At 40.2% G+C, this 17,948-nt stretch overlaps 3 protein-coding genes across 3 annotated transcripts in view; all 3 read right to left on the reverse strand.

Annotated features, from left to right (window-relative positions):
- Positions 1-422: 422 nt before the first annotated feature.
- Positions 423-4,948, reverse strand: kcnk17 (potassium channel, subfamily K, member 17). The gene is made up of 5 exons (XM_034124124.1): positions 4,733-4,948; positions 2,360-2,474; positions 1,950-2,116; positions 1,663-1,831; positions 423-712 (listed from the first exon to the last, which is right to left on the reverse strand). The coding sequence occupies exons 1-5, from the start codon at positions 4,946-4,948 to the stop codon at positions 462-464; spliced, it is 918 nt and encodes a 305-aa protein (XP_033980015.1). The 3' UTR covers positions 423-461.
- A 1,215-nt stretch (positions 4,949-6,163) lies between these two features.
- LOC117478124 (potassium channel subfamily K member 16-like) lies at positions 6,164-8,228 on the reverse strand. The gene is made up of 5 exons (XM_034125035.1): positions 8,016-8,228; positions 7,546-7,660; positions 7,297-7,463; positions 6,602-6,770; positions 6,164-6,411 (listed from the first exon to the last, which is right to left on the reverse strand). The coding sequence occupies exons 1-5, from the start codon at positions 8,226-8,228 to the stop codon at positions 6,203-6,205; spliced, it is 873 nt and encodes a 290-aa protein (XP_033980926.1). The 3' UTR covers positions 6,164-6,202.
- A 2,914-nt stretch (positions 8,229-11,142) lies between these two features.
- The window catches only part of kif6 (kinesin family member 6), a 69,028-nt gene continuing 62,222 nt past the window's right edge, over positions 11,143-17,948 (reverse strand). The window contains exons 18-23 of the mRNA XM_034123774.1: positions 17,761-17,896; positions 15,525-15,607; positions 13,871-13,954; positions 13,700-13,789; positions 12,165-12,280; positions 11,143-11,583 (exon numbers count right to left, since the gene is read on the reverse strand). Coding sequence (XP_033979665.1) covers positions 11,570-11,583; positions 12,165-12,280; positions 13,700-13,789; positions 13,871-13,954; positions 15,525-15,607; positions 17,761-17,896 — 523 coding nt within the window. The 3' untranslated portion in view covers positions 11,143-11,569. The remainder of the gene's footprint in view (positions 11,584-12,164; positions 12,281-13,699; positions 13,790-13,870; positions 13,955-15,524; positions 15,608-17,760; positions 17,897-17,948) is intronic.

Genomic DNA, 17,948 nt, shown 5'->3' on the forward strand with positions numbered 1-17,948 from the left:
CGTTCTGTCTCTCACACAGTCAAATGCAAATGGCTACTTAGTTGGCAAATGACTTGGTTTGTGGTCATTAGCAACACACGAGAGAGCCACAGACAACACTGACTGCAGTTTATCCTGACCACTAACCCATGGACATATACATGGAGCAAAGTAAGTGTTGACCTAGTATCCTTACACTCTAATCTCAGAGGTTTTTCTTAAACCAAGTACATTAACAAGCACACAATAATGAGTCACATATTAACAGTGTGGGAAAAAGATCCTCACTCAACAAAAATCAGTCAATATTTTAGCGGCAGTATCACACTCTCAACATTTACAGTCTTATAACACACAAACATGCACACGTGTACACACACACCCTTCCATGGCTCAACATTATCCAATAGTTTACGCCTGTTTCCCATGTCCTGATTTACAGACTACAACTAGGTTAAGCTTACTGAAATCTTCACCTTTCTTTACTGAATTATTGGTGGCTTCTTGTTCTCGTCTTCCTCCTCCACCTGTGTGTCTGGGTTTTCTCCCTCTGCACTGCCAGACTCTTCCTCTGGCTTCTGACCACCCCAGCGCATTCTGCAGTGCGTGTTGAGCCGCTCCAGGATGTCGATGGAGTGGTTGATGAGGAGGGCGAGCCAGGCCAGGCCGAAGAAGATCCAGGAGGCCATGAGGAAGCTGTACCAATCTGGGTACACTTTGTCCGGATTACTATCTGGAAAGGAAACACTCAATTAACCCTCCTGCATCCCTGTTAAAATAAATTGCTTCTTTTTTTTATGATGTTGGTTAAACTTTCAGCTATTACATTTTTAACCAACACCATCCAAATATTCATTCATCTTTAGAATTTTAACTTTTTGATTGCCAGTTTGTTTATCATAATACCAATATTTTTCAAAGTCTTGGAAATAAGCCAATGTGTCAGAGTGTCTGTAATTTGCATACATAGTTGGTTACTGATTTATTATAGGAGGTTGAACTTCCAAAATGTGAAAAATACCCACACCAAAATGAATGCCATGCTCATTATGAAGGCATATTGTATTTATAAAAACCCAAGAAAAATATGCAGCCTAAAGGAAAGTTAAAGGAGACCTATCATGCTATATTTGAATAATATATTGTAGGGCCATACCTATATAAGGTATATTTATACGTTTTCTTTTTCAAAATACCAAACAGATCATGCATTTTAGCCATGCCTCATTTCGCTCTATTTTGCTCTCCTCCACCCTGTCTTTGCATGCGCTGCAGCTGACCACGCCCCCCTGCAAAGGAGGGGGCCGAGTTACGAGCGTGTTACCATGCTGTTACCATGCCACGGCAATCTCTCATTCCCCTGATAGGTGGAGAGTTGGCCATATAGGCGGATCTCCTCCGTCCTGACGTCAGAGAAATGTTCAAATCTGTATCAGTCTGTATCAGATCCGTTGCAGCCCCGTTTTTAGAGATTTGGGTATGGAGGAAAATAGAGAGGGTTGTGTTTTCTGACACTTGGTGAGTTCCCTGGAACACCGGGGACACATATTCATGTATAAAAGACGTACAAAAGTGCATTTTGCATGATAGGTCCCCTTTAATGTTGCCACCACAAATGGGACCATGGCTATTTTCTGCTGATTACTGGGCTGTTCCTATATACATACAGTCTATTTCCTGTACCTGCCACAAAGTCTCCAAAGCCGATGGTGCTGAGGGTGATGAAGCAATAGTAGATGGCCTGGGAGAAGGTCCAGCCCTCTTGCAGTTGGAACACAATCATGGGCACAACAAAGAAGAGCACTGCTCCACACAGGTAAGACACCAGGTGGATAAAGAAGCGGGTACACTTCTGTCGAGAGATGAAGGGGGGAGAATTGAGGCATGAAGAATAATTACTACCTAAAATGTGTAGTACAAATATTTCCATAGTGATCTGATATTCATAGAATAATTAAAGGTGTCCTCACCCTTCGCTTGGTCTTCCCCTCGAGGAAGTCAGAGACATTCCTCTCTATAGCAAGGATGTACTTGCCGACCCTGTTGAGCACCACCAAGTTGAGCGGGATACCAAATAGTGCGAAGAACACACAGAATATCTGGCCAGCAGTAGAGCTTGGACTCATGTTCCCATAACCTGCAAAACTGTAAGCTATTAGTGTCTTATTTCACTCATTCATGGTTCATTATCATCATAAATCAAGTCATCTTGAAACATTGAACATCTAAATAGTGAAATATCCTGTGTTAGTTATTACAACACAAGATTACAACTCTGGTTAATGACCATGTACATCATAAGTGTTTAGGTTGCACAAACAACATTTTTGCTAAATTTGTCATGGGGTATGATTCAAATTCACTTCCAGTGTTGTCTAACCTATTGTTGTGACTACAGTGGCAGCAAACACAGCTGAGCTGGTGAACTTCCAGAAGCCGTCCGAGGTCTGGTTGCCTTTCAAACTAAGTCCCACCTTGGACGCTGCTTGAACAACCTGAAATGAATAACAACATTACAAACCAGGGGAAAATGTCAAACTAAACTAAAACAATTGCAAATTTCATAGCCTTTGGTCGCCCCTTATGATTCACCATAATGTGACGCCCTGTACATATTAATACACATTCTTAATTGTTCTACACTGGAAAATTGCTCCAAAATAAAAACATTCTCAGACCTAAGACTTTGTTATCTAAGTATTCAATATTAAGTAAGTTTACATTTACTATATTTAACAATTGAGGCTTAATGTAAATTGATTTGTACTGCCAATGTGTAAACGGATTGTAACAACCATTTCTGACTTTCTCAGTTACACAGCCTATGGATTGATTTAGATTGAGGAGAGTTCTTTAGCTCTCCTACTGCGCAAATAGTGTGTGGCTAACATAAAATAATGGCTGGTAATGACTAGCTTACTGTTTGCAAATGACCAGTTACAGTCTCAAAGCAACCGAGGTAAAGTCCATGCAGCATTGTTAAGTTACTGCTAGCTTGCTAAGCTCGTGATTTGTCAACGGGGGGGGAGGCAGTGGCGGTTGTAGACCAATTTGACTGGGGGGGCCAGGCTGGGGCCAGTTATTTTCTGAGGGGGGCACAATAAATACAGGACGAAAAAGACAAAGACAGTATGAAGTAATTGCGCATAAGAAAACAATGCAATATAGTTATTGGTATTTGTTTCATTACACATTATGATATGCTGACCTTTAACCTTTGTGTGCTGTTTGGGTCTGTGGGACCCGTTTTCAGTGTTTACTAAAAGAAAATGTATGCAATTTAATTATTTTAACCTGCTTTATTTGGGGGTGGACCTCACATCCTCTTGGGGGGTCCGGGGCCATGCACCCCCGGGAAGATGTTTTTTTAAATGTTGAAGTGAAATGCATCAATCTGGAGCACTTTGTGCCCAAAATGAATTGATGGATACAGCTCTCAACACTCAGATGAAAGGGAGCTGTATACTTTTCAATAATCCAAACATCTTTAGAATATGATCACAACCAATAACAAATCATTTAAACTTGTTTATTCTTATCTTATGTTACCTAGTTAGCATTCTTTCTTATTATTTATGCATATTTTACTAATCACTCCCCTTTCAAACTGTTTTTTCTTTTTTTTACTGTCCTATACACATTGGAATGATTTCTTACTTAATTTTTTACAACTATATTAAATAGATAAAGGTGTGCTCGCTCACAGAGGCCCGCCCAGTACACCGGGTCTGGATAGATTTATGATTCGAAAATTATGATCCTGATAATGGTATTAGCAAGAATGTTCTTTTCAACATAGTACCTTTACTTTTATGCATTACATCCTAATTCCAAATATGTATATGATGGCACATTTTTTTGAAAGAACTGACTAAATTGAATTTATTGCACCTTACTGCCCTTATGTGTAAACTACTGAGCTGGCGTTGTACACAAATCACCTCTAATGCCTGCTACAAAAACAACATGCAAATTCAGAGAAATCTCCCAGAGTCCAGTCTCACACGACTTGGCAGAACTTTCAATTCAATCTGTTGCTTTTATTTCTCTGGAAAATAGTGCACAATAGGACATGCCTTTCTATAGAATGTTTAATGTGCCAAAAATGCTTTCCAAGGAAAAGATTGCACAACTTTTCTGCGGTGAAAGTTGAATGTGTAGTTCTGAAAGGCTGATTGAGCTCGTATTTGCATAGGAACCTACAAGTGATTGCAAATGGCCCTAATAATACATTTCATTTGTATAGCGCTTTTCCTAGTGCTCAAAGACGCTTAAAAGCACTGTATGGCAAAATGATACTGTTAAATGATCCCCCCAGTAATCAGTAAAAGTGGTTTATTTGGCTACTACGCAGGAGTCAACCTTGAAACATGAGCATCTAAAACAAGATCTATCAAATGTATGCTAGTTATAAAGAGTAATGGAAAACAACAATATCCTTTGTGAAGCTGAAGGGTAGAACTGTTCATTTGTCAGATGCATGATTGATTTGTAGTTATGGTTTCTATATTCAGAAATTTGAAAAACCTTAGGAGTTCGATTGTGGTCCCCATGTTAATCCAGTGGTCTCCTTTGAAACCAAAAACTTGTCATATACAAAACATACAGATACTGTTCGGCTACAGGCATACATTAGCTGTGAAATAGTACCATCACATTTGCATTTTAGAATGTCCGTGGCAAAAATGAGTGCCTGAGTGTAATGTGCTAAAACCCATAACTGTGTTGCCTCTGTTGACGTCCTGCACCTCACCTCAGCTACTCGTTCCAGGCCTTCTTGGTTCAGACAGGTGTACCTCTTAAGCAGCTTCTTTTTGTGAGAGAGTAGCAGATCGATGTCTTTCTCGCCAAGATCTCCCTCCAACTTCCAGAAAATCACACCGCCGGTCAGCACATAGGCCACGTAAACCAGCCCGAGCAGGAGGATGGAGGGCACCCGCGTCCAGTTCAGCATTTCCTTTATCCCCATCTTGGCTCCCTGCTAGAACACTTGAATCCAGGCAAGCTCGGTGTCTCGAAGGAGTGAGTGTTTACCAGCTTGTCATCTCTTCTTTCCTTGCATTGCAGTCAAATGAACCTGCAGCTGCTGTTTCAGTCACTCCAATGGCCTGCCATGCAAATCTACAGGGAGAGACACCAGCACAGGTTGCGCTTTCGGTGATTACTATGGGTAAGGTCAAATGTTGGCGTTTCTGGCCAAAAGAAGCCATTGTTTATGAGGTCAGGACATTGCGCCGCAACAGTGGGGTAATTTCAAAGTAGTTTCTAGGGGATGTGCACAATCTCCAAGACCAATTAGGTTTACATGATATTGAAAATGATATCAGTTCTCATACTGGTTTAACCAAGAAAGTGGCAGTTGTTACTCTGCTAACCACCATTTTCGGTAAAAACATGAAAAAAAAGGTATGAGCAGTAAAAGCCCTCTTCCTGTCACCCAGCTGCCTTTCTAGGATCACTCGGGTCACCTCACACCATCATCTAGATGTGTTTGTTTAAGATAGACCTCCATGCTCAATGCACCAGAGACGACCATCAGTACACAATCGCAGCTGTGGATTTACATGATGTTACACAAAAGTATCTGACATTTAGATATGTGCAACATGGGACATTAATACAGTCTAATAATGCAGTTGGATAATATAAAATAAAGAATTACTACAACAAGAGTGCAAAACAATTCATCCTGTTGTGTGAGGGAAGATTCCAACATGAGGCAAAACACTTTTCACATTGAGGCTTTAACCCTAGGCTCTTATTCATCAAATTGCCAAATGAAAAAATATATAATCCCAATTCATGTATTTAAATTATATTAAAAAAAAAATAATCAGGAAGGATTAATGGTTACTTATTGTCTATTTATACTAAGAGCACCAATATTTGTTGCTCTGCAAACTTACTGTTTTTTTTTTTACATAGTTAACAAATGTTTAGAAATGTGTCCTGAATTATTTAGTGTAATTCTTAGAAGTTAGATTGATTCAGGCCCTGATCCAATGAACTGATTCTTTGCCAAAGTTGAGGTGGAATTGTTATTCAAAAAGCTTCAAAAGTTGTTTCTGCATTGCGTAGAATATATCACACAAACTCAGGACAAGGACAGTAAAGCAATTAAAGTAATACATATGCAGGGGCAAATATCTTACAAAAACTGTTTTTAATGTACCACAATATGTAAAGAAAACAGTCACACAAAATATGTTCTACCTAGTGAATATTACATCTTTGACGTGTCTTCTATTGTATTTGAGGACACGTCTTCTTCCTCCTTTTGTTTCTTAAAGCCTGGATGAGTCAGGCCAATTGCATGCTCCATTGTTCTGGCTCCCATGTTAAGGATAAGGGCGAGCCAAGCCAAGGCAAAGATGATCCATATGCCTGCAAGGCTGCGGTATAGAGAGATGTACTCCTTGCCTGGGTCAGTCCCTACATGCAATGGAAATGACATTGTCAGAACATGCTTGAACATCACAGTAAGAATCATCGGGTAGTATGGTTTATTCATTGAAATGTCACAGTTATTGCCTCAAAGAATGAAAAGGCACTCTTATCTAACAGAGGTGACCGCTGTGGACTTTCCATCACATTAGTGCTTGTTTGCTTTCGCTCTACTCACCCACCACATAATCTCCAAAACCAATGGTGCTGAGGGTAATGAAGGTGAAATAGAAGCCCTCGCCAAACGACCAGCCTTCCACGTAGCTGAACAGCAGAGGAGGGATGACTAAAAACAGCAGGCTGCCGGTGATGAAGAACAAGCTCACTGCCAGAGCCTCAACTGTCTGCTATAGGAAAGAAACAAGTCACATCCATAGGCATCATTTTGGCATTACAAAGTGACCTTTTGCTTTCATACCTAACATGTTTTATCGCAACAATGATGGCTAGCAAATGCAAAGAAAGTATCATGGATCTGTTAGCAACCATTTTTGTTTGGTAGTAAGTCTGTCACAGTAACTCGTTATTGCCGATATATTGTACAAAAATATTAACTTCATACAATATATGATACCGTATATCAACATGTATATTGTACAATTAATGGAAATGTCCTTGATACTTTTAAATGTAATTGATTTATTGTACAACATATTATCATGTACATGCCCTCAATCTTTTTTACGCCATTGACTTGTCGCACCATATATGGACATGTCCTTGCTATATCGACTTATTGTACAATACACGGACATGAGTTTAGTAATATTGTGGATATTACCACGGTCACTTAAATGTTACCGACTTGCCATCAATCTATTTTTGTCATTGACATATCGAACATTGATTTCTGATGACCTAATGCGTCAGTACCTTGTGAGGAACAACTGAGACCATTCCCCTCTCCAGTCGACCCAGATGGACAGTGAGACACTTCCCCAGCTGTTTGAGGAAGGCCAGGTTCAGGGGGATTCCACACAGTGCGTAAAACACACAAAACACTTGACCAGATACAGTGCTGGGGGAGAGGTTCCCGTAGCCTGTGGACAAGACAAGGATTTGTCATTATATTCTCTTTTTTAAACGAACCAGTTAAAATAATGAATACTTAAAGATGTTCACCTATAGTTGTGACAACTGTGCCTGCAAAAAAGAAGGAGCTACTAAAATCCCAGTTGCTGGGGTTTGTTGAGTTGCCTGAGGGGTTCACTCCCTTTTCCCAGGCATCCAAAATCACCTGCAAAAACATATGGTAATAAAGTAGTAATAAACAAGTTATATTTTGGATCATGACCTACTTATTGATTTATTAGGACAGGTTACTGTAACACCATTTATTAATGTGTACACAACCTAATAATAAAATTGATCTCTTAATTTATCTGGCACTAAGTATTTGATGAGCCCTTTTTATTGTCATATTTACTCTTTGAAGAAAAAACATGTTTTTAAGCGCGTCACCATTTTTTATAGAAAAAAAACCAACACCAACTAATATGGCAAATGTAATTATATTTCAAAATTGTCCTGTTACATTTTAATAAACCTTAACACTGTTAATGTTTTTATAAATTCAAGAATTGTTAAAGAACCTGAACAAACTTCTCCAAGGCTGGTCCATCCAGGCAGGTGTAGTTTGCCAAGAAATGTAACTTCTCCAGTTGGAAATGGTTCCGGTTGTTGCTCTCAGCCTCCCGCTCCAGTATCTGGAAGATGGTGGCCCCAACCAGCAGGTACGTGAAGTGGGCCAGAGTCAAAATGGCTGTCCAGCTCACTTTGAACCGCACCAACTGGAACCTCGCCATCAACCAGAATGGACCCAAACTCTGATGCTCAAACTTAGAGGTCAATCGCTTCAGAAAGGTTTGACAATCAAAGTCTTGATGAAATATGCAGATCTCATTAGTAGTTCCCAAAAGATGACTTCCATTGCTGCAAATATATTCTTCTCCAAAAGATTGTCAAAAGCGAGACAAAGCTAGAAATGGCGGATGTTTGGTATCATGGGGGTGACATGCTCGAACTGGATAATGCTCCAAAGGTGAAACATCTCGACTCGATGCTCCTCCTCTGATTGGTCAGGGATGTTGGGCTTTGATTTATGGGTTGCTTGTGTAACGATTAAACTCCTCTTCTCCATTAGCACGACATCTGGACACACACACATACACTTTCAACTGTTTCCACTAATAAGGAAGCGTTGGCAGCGTCGTGTCAGCAGAACAAAAGTTAATGTTTTACCTTACTGCTGGTGGTTGTCTGAGCACCCAATGATAGCAGAGCCTTTCAATAACATTCTGCATAGTGGGGAATCCTTTTATGGGAAAGGTACATTTCAAACAAAAACCACATTTACTTTAGTTGCTGTTGAATTTTGCGGAAGTGTCGAAAGCCCTAATAGACTGTGTGCCATAAAGCAAAGAGTTGAAAGATGAGTCATGAGAGAACTTAATGGGGTTTTATCGCTGTAGTGTTTAGTATTCTGGCATGTTTAAAATGCCTCAGAGGACGTATAAGAAAAGCATTTTACGACTTTAGACTAGATGCCAATAACTACAGCTATAATTATCATAGAAACATTCAGTTATGCTCTGGTCGGTTTGTTGTCCCAAAGTCCCATTTGGGGTGGAGTAAGAATGTAGCAAGAATATAGTAAAGAGTTAGATGTCTATGACGGCTATAAATTATATTACATATTGTAGCCTTCGATATATTTCCAATGCTGCAAAAAATATGAAACACACCATCTGGAGTTTGTCATTGGTGAGTAAACTGAGCATGTTTTATGTAAGGTCACAGATCACGTAAAACAAGCTTAAAAACTGTTAAAATAATAATGTGGGTTATGGCATGCAGTACATACACTTTGAATGAAAACACACAAATTAAGTTTATATAGAATTAAAATACAAATGTTCCTGCCTGTTATATAGTAATTTAGATTAGTCATATTCTTGTGTTTTGGGTTACTAGCAATATTATACTCCATCAGAGAAAATACAATTTCACACATCATTGTGTCATAACAAAATGCATGTGAGATGCCAGCAAAAGCCTTGTTCACAGGTCCTTCAAAAACAAAAGCATAAACTTGCCTTGCCAATTTAACTTAGAATTAAAGCAAAAAGGTAACAAATATTTTAAATGATTTCCTTTTACGGCCCAAAATTGCTTCTAGTTCCAAGAGTACACTACATAAAAACTGCTTTAAAGTAATTAACTACTAATTGAATCACTATACAAAAAAGAATGAAGCTGAATGCTAGTCAACTACTGCAATATGAAGTTAAACTTCAAGCTTGATTACATGTTCAGTGCTCTCATACACTATCAATTTATTTGTATAGATTTACACTTCTATGTTTATGGACTTTGTGTTTTTTGTGGTGTTATTAAAAATATCTTTAAACACAATCACGCCATGAAGAGAGTCACTGATGTGTCTGAGAGAATAACAGATATGACTTCACTGAAGAGGGCTCATTCTCCAAGGCAACTGGATGCAAATTGTGCAGCTGCTTGTCATCTGTCAAACAAATCAATGCGAAGCCATGCAAACTGCGTTTGTTCCAAGGTTCACAGGTTGTCTGCTGGTGTGGTGAGTGTGTAGCAAGAGCTCTGACGTGACAGAATGTGATTTAATATCGGCTGACATTTGACGGATAAAGTGAATTTCATGATATAACACATCTACTCTCATGTAGGAAGGAACTCATGTAGTGACCTGCATGCGGCCAGGTCATACAGTCTGAAGCTGTGTCATTTAAGCCACTTAAGAATTAATTTTGTTCGAGTGTGTGCACAAATGCTTAACATCCTTGTAAAATATATAATTATTAATTGCCTATAGTTGATCTTATCTTAATGTAAAAACCCTTAAATGCTCATTCAGCTCAATACGTAATAATCATTAGTCCATGCAAAGAAAAGTTTGTAACCCTATTTGAATTTCAAATCTTAAGGAAGCACTGCACACGCTGCAGGCCCTCAGGCTGTTTCCCTGCCTTCTGCTCAGTGCATGCTGGGATAGGCTCCACCTCCCTGTTTTCCTAAATAGCATTAATCACAGATACTGTAAGGCTTTATGACCCATTAGTAAAACCGCTACACGATGATTGGTTTTGTTAATATTATATCCTTATATACTGAACAATACTTGAAAATAAAGGTTTGTATTTAAAGGCAGAAAAAGATACTTGTGCAGTACGTGTTATTTGGAATACATTTCACTACTAATTCACATCGTAGCCAATGACGCAACCAACTGGTTAGTTTTCCTTATACCCTTCATGGCTGAAGGTTATGACGAATAGCCTGAGGAGAGTCATTTACCTGGGACCTTTTCCAGGTGTATTCCACAGAAGAAGCAGCACTTCTAAATCTGAAACTTGCCAGAGAGTAACTGTAAAAGGAAGAGCAACAAGAAAGAGATTTAGAATCAGTGATGATGGAAGAAAAATAAGGCACAAGCTATTTCATAGATCAGGAAGCTCACGGAAATGTAAGTTGCCACAGAACACAGAACAGGCAGATCAGCTGTTATCAGGTTACCAAACAACTCGTCATTTACTGTATGTTTGTCAGTGCTTAGTACACATTGACTAGTAAGTGCTAAGTACAAATGTAATACGTGGGCAATACTGCATTTCAACATCAAATAGTTTATTCTGTATTTGATATTGTGTTCAATTTTCTTATACACAAAATGTACTATACATATATTACACATCTATTCACAACCTTTTACACAAAATAACATAAATCTGAAATGCATGTTAAACTTCCTGTGGCCATTTGATACATCATGATTCATTCTTCTTTACACACATACTGGAGCCACCTGGTTTCCTTCCTCTCATATCTTGAGACAACATTTGTTTAGATCAAATGTGCAGCGCAGGCTGTGATTTATACTGCTGCCCATTGTACCGGACAAATACTCCAGGAGGCCAACCAGTGTGTCTGCATGCACACATCAGACAGGATGTGTGGCTGGTGTTTGGCAGATCACAAATCCAGTATTTTCAGGATCTTCAATGTCCGTCCATCTTTACTCAATAATGTCCAATACTCGTTTAAATGCAGATGGAGGTTGAAGAAGCATTTAGATGACGGAACTTCAGGTGTTCATCAGAGCATCGTGGTATTATTGAGGTGGTCCTGAAATACAAACAACATCACCTGGCAGATCAGACATCCAATGAAAGGTATTTGAGAAAAAAACAAATAATGCACCAAAAATATTTCCTTGAACATCTTCATTTTCAGAGTAAGAACCCCTGTAATCACTCAACTACGACTCAAATCACAATATGAGCCAAGAAACAAAAAAGGTTTGCCAGGTTACCTAAACTTCCCAGCATGCTTCAGTGACTTACAGGCTGTTTTGATAGGAGGGATCGGCCCATACCAAAACACCAAACAAACAACCACAGAGAAGGGCGTTGCTTTCAAAACACAGTCGCTATCCAGCTTTGTAGTGTCTAGGTAAAGAGGCTTGAAATGAGTCTTCCTTGTCTAAAGTGGAGGGGAAAAGAAAGAATGGGAGACAAAAAGCCTGCCCATCGTTCTGTCTCTTCATATGATCTCAGCCTTTCTGTGTATCTAATAGCATCTGCAAAACAAGCAGCTTCGCAAGGGTCAAAGGAGTGTGTGCGTGTGCGTGTGCGTGTGCGTGTGTGTGTGTGTGTGTGTATGTGTGTGTGTGTGTGTGAGTGAGTGAGTGAGTGAGTGAGTGTTACCTGTCCTGCTGAGGAGGTTTTGCCTTGCTCTGACAAATGCCAGGATGTCAGCATCAGCCTTTTGGTCTCCGGTCAGGGGAATGGAGGAGGATGAGAGTGTGGTGGTGGAAAGAGACCTGAAATGTACATGTGTGTAATGCAGCAAGACAATATCAGCATTTAGGACTATATTCTTGTAACAAATGCTCAATTTGTATATGTGTTTGGGAAGGGATAATCCTAAAAGACAAACCATTTCTGAACACTCGACATTCATCCTGTTTTGTCCTGTCACAGACCCATATTTCTCCCAGATTATGACTGATTATATCTTTCTTTCTTAACCCTTAGATGCATAAGTGGGTCTTTTTGGACCCGGTGAGGTGGTTTTCTTGAAGTATCTTTGTAATTAAAAAAATGTATCATTTCATATTCCAGCTATTCCTCAAAAAACATGTTTTGGATATCATGCCATTCACATTTTTAATTTACATTTTAAGAAATTGTAGTTTTTGTATTACTACCCCAAGCTTCCATAAGTGGGTCAAAACTGACCCGCATGCATTTTCTATGGAATCCTATGGGAAAACGTTTTTTTTCAAAATGTAAAAGAAATGTCTAAAATTATAAATAGTGAAAAATTAAATATAAAATATTTCTAGTGTGAACCAAAATATAATACTAAATTACAATATAAATACAAGAGATTTTTCTTAACCAAAATGACAAAAATTGCATAAAAACACATATTATTCTAATACGGGTCCTTTTAGACCCACTTATGGAAGAGTGTAGGGTCCAGTCACTCGTGCATCTAAGGGTTAAGGTTGGTTCTCTGTTTTTGTTCCAAAAGCTTTAAGGAAACATGCGTAACATTAACAGGTAACAGATCCTCATATCACGGGGCCTCTGACTAAAGCAATAGTATGTCTGTACTTTAAGTGGTTTTTGGAGAGGCGAACAAAAGCATACATGCTATTCATTGACTGTTTTACTGTGGCTGTAAAACAGTCGTTCCAGCATTTGCTTGATTTGTTAATATAGTTTGTAGACATTACTTCACAAAGAAATACAAAAGTTATGGGCACGTTCAGAAGTGGAGAGAAAACACTGCGCAGCTATAAAAGCTGCAGGTCCAGACTGTATGTATAGACTTAAGAGTTACTGCAAACATGTGTAGCTACTGTATTTATAACATTTGTGCACACACTTGAAAGAACTACACAAACACTGTTCATCTATTGATTCAATTATTTCTTCAGTCTGCCCTGTTTAAGAGGCCTTGACTTGTACAGAGTGTAGGGCTGTAATGAATGTCACATTTGAAGTCTCAGTTTTTCAAATAAAGCACCAAATGTCTGTTTATCTCCTAAATAAAACTCCTTAAAAAGAATACCCTGAATTTGAGTGAAGTCCCTGTGTAAAAGTGTTTTTTTTTCAGAGATTTTTGTGAATAATAAGCGGAACGACAGACATAGAGAGCTTCTACTTTGCTGAATGTAAGCACTAAAGAAAATCTATCCATTTCCCTCATGCCACACCAGCCTTCCATGTACCTCCAGTCAGATGAAGGAGTGAAGTCAGACACCGTCCTACCCAGGGTCTCATCATGCCCTGCTGGGACAGCCATCACGGGGATGTAGCTTCTGAAAAAGAACAGGTGACAAGGCTAAAGTTTGACATGCATCGTAGGAAAGAAATGTGAAATTAGATGACACTTTGCTGACCTGAGATCTTGAACAGAGGTGGAGCAGTGGACTGGGTGTGGTTCTGGTGGAGAGTCTCTCACAGTGCTGCTCAGAACAGGTGCACTGTGGGACAAGTCGGGAGACGGTTTCATAAATACTGTGGCACCATTAGTCCACAGATTATCTCATAGCATTGGTCTATAGTAGGGACTAGCAGTCATTCAATGCTGCCTGTACTCATCCTCTCTTTTTATCAGTATCATTGCATACATGTGCTTTTCTTCACCACAAGAGGGAGCCACTATACAATGTAGTTGCATAGTTTGCACTTTATTTACAACCTTTTTGAGGCTGTAACATGTTGCACGTCTTTTAATAAAAAATTGTATGGTTTGCAGTTTAACTTCTGTTTCAGTTTAAAAGTGTGATATAATTATTTAATCATATAAAGATAAGTAAATCATTTTGACAAAAAAATGTTGGATGATTATGAATTAAATGAAAGAATGAATTATTTAAATGTAAGATGAACCCATTGAAGATACAATTTAAGAAAATCGATAGATTTTTGTTATTATTTCAAATCATCGGAGTTGGATGAATCTGAATTTCCGAATGGCGAGACAATGAGCTTTGTAGCTACATTAATGACAGTGTTTGCTAAAGGTCTCAAAGATTAAACCCCACAAAAGGATACAAAAGAATCCTGCACGAACAATCCACATATTTAATACCTTCATTTCTTGAGGAAATTAAATGACCTTACAGAGATTTCTAGGAAATACCAAAGACTCGGTTGATAATGATAGGGCTGCAAAATATAACAAAAATGTATTGAAATTGCAATATCCAGAAGTGCAAGATCTAAATCTCAGTAAGCGCAATATTTGGTGAAGGCCAAATGTGAGAAAATATCTTGATTTTTTCATTTCATTTCAAACCTTTATTTAACCAGATTGGTCCCATTGAGATCATAGATCTCTTTTTCAAGGGAGACCTGATAAAGTGTTATTGTGCTGGAAAGAAGTCACGGCCTAGGAAAGGTTTTCTCCAGACTTATGAAAGAATCCTTGTTTGGTATAGATCCTTTTGAAAAGTCACACCATGATACTTTTTTATATATATTTTTTAATGCTGATGTAAATGATGTTTTAAAAAATGGAAACAATGTGCAATTGCAATTAGTATTTTTTTCCAAATGGTCTGGCTTCATGTCTGCTGTGTTATCCACTTCCTGTCCCCTCGCCTAAACCAAACGGAGTAATAAACAGTCGGTGAGAAAGCTTCTGACAAAGGGAAACTTAGGACAACTAGTGTTGTAGCGAATTAAAGTGTGACCCCCTCCTAATATCCTCATCCTGGTTGATGGAGCAGAAAATCACAATGACATTACCTTTCAACATTTGTTTAACATTTGTTCCATGGAAACGAGCAGTGAGGAGCTGCAGGTTGTTGGCTATTAATCAAATGCTGTTCCAGCCCAGATGGTGAAAGGGTAAAAATAACATGAGTGAGTTAAGGCGGAAATGACTCAGTGAGGGAAGATGTTTCCCTCTGAAGCTTGGCTGGTGTCTGCGTGTAACAAATGGGCTCGGTAGAGGGTTTAAAATGAATGCTTAATGTCCTCCTCACTGCTTGTAACACTTTTAAAATCTGGAAGAACAGACTAAACAGAATCATCTTAATATCTCACCGAAATCCTGGAGTGCTGGGTGAAGATGGCTGTGAGGTTCCCCTTGGCGACCCTGTGTGACTTCTGGCTGTGGCCTCAGACTCCTAGGAACAACCATTGAGAAACTCTGGAAGTTTTTCTGGAACACTTCTCAGCAAACACCATTCCATACCGATGACAGTCCAACACAATGTGGCCATATGTTACTGACGGCGAGCGGGAACTGAAGACCTCGGGAGTTACAGTATGTTCTCTTCTTTAGCTCCATCATATCTCTTACTCAGAGTCTGATCAATTACATGTGTATCGCTTTCCAAAAAACAGAACAATAAATGGTTGAACAAAGCTGTCGGATACAAGAGTACTGGCACGGAAAACAGCCGGCTTCCTGCTTGGAAGACTAAAAACTGCACATGTAAGGTCTGTCTGTCAGACTTCCTCTTCTTTCCAGTGATAAATTCCTAAACCTTGCTCAGATGTGAGTGAAACATTTCTTCCGTATTCATGGGACCAAAACGATAGTTACGTCTGTAACTACGGTTCTATGAGTCCCGGATGACCGCCAGAGGCGGTGCTTTAGCACTGGATATGTCCATCGCGCGCATGCGCAGCTCGAGTACCAATAACAACAAAGTCACCTGTGACCCACGTGACACCGGCTATATCTGCCGGTGTCGTCAGAGGATCTGTTCCCAGAATCTTCTCGCGAGCACACAATCATTCTGAGTGACAGGAAACTCTGGCGGTCATCCGGGACTCATAGAACCGTAGTTACAGACGTAACTATCGTTCTATTTCGTTCCTACTGACCGCCAGAGGCGGTGCTTTAGCACTGGATGACTTATACCAACCATGTCACGAAGAATCCAAGCCCTTGCTCACTACTGGAAGCAGCGGAGCGCGGCAAAAGGACCACGCCCAAAGGATGGGGAGTGGCGACATTAACCCGATAAAACCTGGAGAATGTGCCAGAAGACGCCCACGACGCCGCGGCGCAGATGGTCTCCAGGGGCACGCCTCTCAGGGCAGCCCAAGATGTTGAGATGCTCCTTGTAGAGTGGCATCTCAGCCCTGATGGCAGGGGGCGGCCATTGGCCCCATAGGCATGTGAGATGGTATCGACAACCCAGTGGGGCAGCCGCTATTTTAGAGGGCACAACCTCTTTTAGTGCCGCCATGGCAAACGTAGAGCTGCTCCGACTGCCGTATACAGGCAGTAGCATCAATATACGCCCTTAGGGCACCCACAGGGCACAGCAACTCCGACGTGCCGTTCTCCTGAATGTCAAAGCGTGCCAGCTGGACAGGCCGATTGAAGTGGGTTTGTGGAAGCACCTTGGCAGTAACGCCACATTTGCCCAAAGGGCAACACCTGAGAGTCCCACCTCAGGCATGCATCGCTCACGGAGAGGGCATGCAACTCCCCAACTCGCTTCCCTGAGGCTATGGCAAGCAGAAATGCTGCCTTCGTGGACAGCCACTGAAGCCCCACCTGGGCCAGGGGCTCGAAGGGAGGGGCCGAGTCCCTTAAAGGGATAATTAGAATGTTTTAGACCCCACTCAAAACATTTTGAGTGGGGCCTTACTTTAAGGTGGCTAAAATACGTTTTTTGCTGAAATCCCAATCAATAGCAGTACTTTGCTTAGTCTAAGTCGATTCACTACTGTCAGTTTCTCCAAAATGGGAGCGTTCCAAAACTAAAACACTGACTATAAAGTACTTAATTCAACCCCACTTCAAAACATCCAAACCACCCTTTTAAGTAATTAGGAACAAACAGAAAGGGATTATTATTGACTAACAATAAACATTGACTCACTTATTATCCCCCCTTGTGTTGTTGAGAACCCTCTTGACCATGTGGTCCTTGTTAAAGCTCTAACTTCTCAGAGTGTATTGATGCTGTTGCTGTTCTCCTGGCTCTTGCTTGGGCCACATGGAGTTCTGTAAAAATGAGTTTCCTCCTACGTATCTTCCCACCAGGGCCCATTCAGCATGATGCTGAACAGAGGCTGCAAGGGTCACACTGGTGCCATAAAAACCTCCGAAGTCAGAGACACTTGCATTTTCACTTACACAAACTAACCTGTCCGTGGAGGCCAATATTCAGAAAACACACACAAACACACATAAATATACAGATATCATTTCAGAAACATGGTTTTAGAGACACTACCCTTGCCATGGTGTCATTCTAACAGGAGCTTTATGTGCTGTTGTCACATAGATAGGTAGAGATAAAGTGAGGTCCATCACCTGCACGCTGGAAGCCTCCCTGCTCCACCACTGATGGAAGTCTTTCTGGAGCTTGACCTTCGCCCTCTCCAACAGCAGCTGCAGGTGCTCAATCTCCGTCCTCAGAGCTTTGAGACGCCCGATGGCGCTCTTGTAACTGACAGGGGATATTAGCAGCAGCAAATTAATCTTTTGTCCATGTTGTAACA

This window comes from Trematomus bernacchii, unplaced genomic scaffold, assembly GCF_902827165.1.
Source record: "Trematomus bernacchii unplaced genomic scaffold, fTreBer1.1, whole genome shotgun sequence".
Classification (NCBI taxonomy): Eukaryota; Metazoa; Chordata; class Actinopteri; order Perciformes; family Nototheniidae; genus Trematomus; species Trematomus bernacchii.